General features: G+C 35.2%; 1 protein-coding gene across 1 annotated transcript in view; it reads right to left on the bottom strand.

The window, feature by feature from the left end:
• The window catches only part of FAM160A1 (family with sequence similarity 160 member A1), a 183,092-nt gene that overhangs the window by 78,327 nt on the left and 99,964 nt on the right, over positions 1-4,801 (bottom strand). The window contains exon 4 of the mRNA XM_019522207.1: positions 1,192-1,350. Within this exon, the coding sequence (XP_019377752.1) occupies positions 1,192-1,350 (159 nt within the window). The remainder of the gene's footprint in view (positions 1-1,191; positions 1,351-4,801) is intronic.

Raw genomic sequence — 4,801 nt, 5'->3', positions numbered from 1 at the left:
TCTCTCTCTCTCTCTCTCTCTCTCTCATTGAAGGTAAATTGATAGGATAAAAAAATATATAGCATGCTGACTTTGCATGCACCTATGCATCCCTTAAAATGACTGAATTTAATTTAAAATAGATTTAAAATTATATACTCTCCTTTCCTATCAGTCACGGCCTTCAACTTAATGAAAGAGAAGTATCAAATATCAGTATCAGAGACTATAAACTCTCTTGTAGAAGTGTTCTGTGTAGATATAACATTGATTTTGATGTACATGCATTAGAAAGCCTATATTTTGCAGCTTTGAACATAAAAACTACTATTAATTCTACTTACGTTGGTTTTAAAAATGATAAATATAGCTTCATGTGTTACAAAAAATAATTGGCTACTTTACTGTACTTTGCATACACACCCTCTTAAATAAAAATATTATACAAAGTAAAATATGGCCAACTTCATCACTGTTATTAAGCCCACTTTCTTATCCAAATAAATCTATAGACATAGCAGAATTTATATTTTACTCAAAATACTTGCTGTAGAAGCGTTCAATAGCCTCAAAAGGATATAAAAATCTGATTATCTTTAGACTGGAGACAAAAAGTAACAAGAAATCAAAGGAGAAAAAGAATCTAATCAAGGAAGTAGTCAAGAATAGAGAATTATTCTAAGCAGGCCAGTTTTGAAGTGAATTGAATTTGTGTTAAGACGACAATTACTCCCTCTAAATTCAGCAAGGATGACAACATTCTTTACATAAGACACATCATTAGCCAAAATAAAGTATTTTTTCTTTGTAGTCTAAGAATCTTGATGTAAAGATGAAATAATTCTTCACTACTCAAGTAGATAAAACTACCTTTTCATCAAATACACATTTCCTTTTAATATGTGGGTATTTAAAATGCAATCAACTATTTTAAAAGGAGAAAAGTCTCCCAATTACTTGAGATAATGATACAAAAACTGTGTACTCACATTTTATTAATTAAAAATATTTGCCACTTGAAAACCAAACACATTACTTATTCTGGCTGTAAAGATGAACCAACAACTCTAAACATTCTTTTATAAAAGGCTCTTAAAACCAAGCTAAATCAAGGGGAGTTTTGTCCTGTTGAAAAAAATAGGCATATCCTTTAAAAAGGCTTTGAATATACAGTTTAATACTTCAAAAGGACAATCTGACACTGTGCCCTACCTGTATTACTGCATTGCAAAATTCTAGGGAATTCATGAACTGGACAAGAGCTGGGGATAAAAGCCAGTCATCTTCCAGCAGACAGTGCCATTCTTCTCCTTTTTCTTCCAGCTTTGTAGGCAAAGACGAATAGAGGCCACTCAGTCCTGTTGCGAGCACCTGCATTTAGAAACAATGAAGAATGAACAATGTTTTCCTCCAACTGTTTAATCCATCTGCTTAAAATAATATTTGTGTGCAAACAAAACATTTCTTCTATGAGTTTCAGTAACACTTACTAAAATATTACAAAGAAGGGAAGAGATGAGTGTTAAAGTGACAGCAGAAAACAATTTTAAAGCTCCTCTATTTTTAAAAGCTGCTACTTAAGGGAAACTGCTTGAGAAAAAGGTGACCTTACAGCCTTAACTGGCAAATCACCTTTTTATGCTTGTAAAATAGTTTTACACCTGCTCAATTCCTTCCTGCTTCTCCATTCTAGCATTAGTCTCTGCATGTGCTCCAACATCTGGTGCAACACAGAAGCATCAGTCACTGCTTTCAGAGCTTCATAACTGTGATTAGTTTGTGTCTTATTTAGGGTTTCTACTTTGCTGTTATAGATGCCTCTATAAAAACAGGGCCATTATCAAATTGGGAAGTGTAAGGAAAACCATTACATCAATACCACTACACTCAACTTCATTTAGGCCAGGTACAGACATTACACTCTTACCAGTATAAGTGATTGGAATCTGGTCTATACCCTTAACAGAGCAGAAGTTAAGGTGCACCTGGACTAATTTAAAAATGGCAAAACCCAGTCTAAGATTTGCCCCCATACCCCCCAAAAAAGGACAAAAGTGCATTCTGTTCGCTACAGATCTAAGCTACGCTGCTTATAGAAAACTGTGTAACTTAGATCTATTCTGCCTTGGGCTTTTCAAATGTCTGTACCTAGCCTTAGGCACCAGACATGGTGCTTTTCATCCCTATGCTTTGGGACCCACTGGTGTGAAATGTAGTAAGAAAAATGCTTATCCTTAACCGCTAAATATTTTATTTATCAGTATGTGAAGAAGAGGTAGTTTTAGAAAATTTATAGGCATTGTTTCCAAGGATACTGAAGCACTTTGATTTAGAACATGCTACACAAGTATAACACTGTAGCTTTTATAATTGCAAACTTAAGGGAAAAAATATTCTTATAAGGTTTTTAAATGTTATTGCATTTTTAAAGCAATTAGCAGTTTCTGGAGGGGTTTTTTTCAAAGCTACCAAAGCAGATGGGGGTTTTTCAGATGTTATCTCCAATTTTTCTACTTTTTCATGATTTTGTACAAATTCTGTGATCCTTTTTAAAATCAGGGTCCCTTTAATGTGGTCCTTAGGACTGAAACATAAGGAAACCTTCATACAACAGATTCTTGCAAGGAACTTCCCTGCTCTCCACAAACAGCCACTTGACCCTTATAATGTGAGAGGGTCAGAGCCCAGCTGAAAAGCAAGTGGCTTTATCTATTACAAAATGAATGGTTGTCACAGTCAAGGACAGAGACCAAAAGTTCATTTTAAGTTCTGATGGTGCGCTATTATAACCAACTACAATTGCTAACTTACCCTAGAGAACAAAAGCTTTATCCCTGAATGCCCTCTGTTCCTAAAACCACATAACTTTAGAAGATAGATTTGTGTTGACAGGCATAATTAAGCAAGCTATAAAAAGGGGGCTGTAGGACTTAATGGATATAATATGGACTTTATATGGTGAGCCACTTTTTACAGGAATAAAGAAATTCAGGGTGCACACTAAAGAACTAAAAGCTAGAGTAAGAGTAGTTACAGCAGCTGCTCAAGTTACTATTTTTATAATCATGTACTTCTACGACATGATGATTTAACACAAAGTATTAAGTAAAACAAAAACAGAGCTTATACAAATGTTTGACTTTTTCAGTGGCTGCAGTCAGCATAGTTAAGCAGTATTCTCAATGAAGGTGTTTGGTACAGAAGATCTTTCAGAAAAAAACAAGTTTAAGTGTTTGTTTGACACTAAGAAGTCCCAGGTTCAGATCCTAAGTGTGACTTTGCATTTCTTCATATCATAATGCATTCTGGGAAAAAGAACATTGCTATTTCCTAGGAGAAGTGCGAGAACATTTTTATTTCTGTGCACAGGAGCTAGGTTAGCTAGAATTTAATCTGCATATGAAATGGATTCTCTATAGGACATTTGCCTTAAATACACAAATCAGACTTGGCCAACACTGGAAAGTTTTTATTGTATTGAACATTATTAGATAACAGATTTTGTTCTAGACTGGCCATCTGGGATCCACCTGCTCATTTATAAAACTATACTTAAGCCCCTAAGTTATAAACTGGCCAATTTTCAAAATACTAACTATGGCTTTCACAGAATACAAGACTACCAGTTGAATGCTAGATTGACAATAAACTTCAACCTCATGCTGCACTATGGCACTAGAACAGAATAGTGAACTCCATTGGGGTGGGTTATTTCTTACATGAATCTGATTTGCTGGAGTTACTTGAAGAGCTCTGAAAAAAGCAGAGACTTAAAAACATTTATTTTTGTCATGCAATGTTGGATTTTTATTTGGTTCACAAACAATTCAACATGAAATTTCTTTAATAAGCTTTTAAAAGTAGAAACTTCGTTGGAGATGATTTCCCTTGTTTATTTAACCAAAATAGATTGAGGATTTTTACTTCATGGCTATAGTTTAAACATGACTTCTGCTAGGAATTAATATTTAAATGTACATTCTTGGCACCAGTTAATTCAAAGCAAAGTAGATTCCACCACTTCCCTTAGAGAAGAGAAGTAAGGAAGCCTTTGAATCATTCCTTGCCTATGTGTCCAAATAAAATGCTGGATCCTAGGCAAAAGAGATCTGTGGCCAGGTTGCGATCTCAGTTCTCACATTACTGATCTACTGTGACACTGATGATGCCCATACAGAGCAAAATCTGGCCCTCAGAGTCAGTCACATGTGAACTCAAAGTAGATTTAGTGCTCACAGACAAATTCCATAGGTTTGCATTATATTTTATCATAGACATGGGCTAGTCTCATTACTGTTCAAAAAATCTGATTTTAACACACTTTGACGATCATTCTAATTAGGAAGGCTTTTTGTCAATCGCAGTTCCCTGCTGTTTGAAGGTTAATATAGTTGGCTTTTATCTTCAGAGTAAAAAGCCTGTTTTCTTTCAATTAATTGACACATGTAATTATGGAAGTTATAGCATGGATCCAATAATGGTATCTATCTAGGGGACAATTTAAAATAAAGCTCAGTATTCTTTAGCAGTATCTATTTAAATGAGGTCAACCAGAGCCTCTCAGTACAAGACTGTTTCATTATCTGCCAGGTATGGCACAGCATTTGGAACTGTAAAAAGGAATCCTCACAAGTTAAAAAGTTGGTCTTGGAGCCTGCTGTAACCCACTTGGATGGTGTCAGCCCTGCTCCCTAAGGAATGTGCAGGTTTGGAGTCCAGGATGATACCAAAGGGTCTATGGAAGTTAGTTCAATATATAGCATATAGCTGAGGAGAAGGCAAAAGCACACTTACACAATGGGGAACTCCCTACTCGAGAGCA

The sequence above is a fragment of the Gavialis gangeticus genome, unplaced genomic scaffold (genome assembly GCF_001723915.1).
Source record: "Gavialis gangeticus isolate Ggan-Ray unplaced genomic scaffold, GavGan_comp1, whole genome shotgun sequence".
Classification (NCBI taxonomy): Eukaryota; Metazoa; Chordata; order Crocodylia; family Gavialidae; genus Gavialis; species Gavialis gangeticus.
This window is presented reverse-complemented; position numbering and strand designations above follow the sequence as displayed.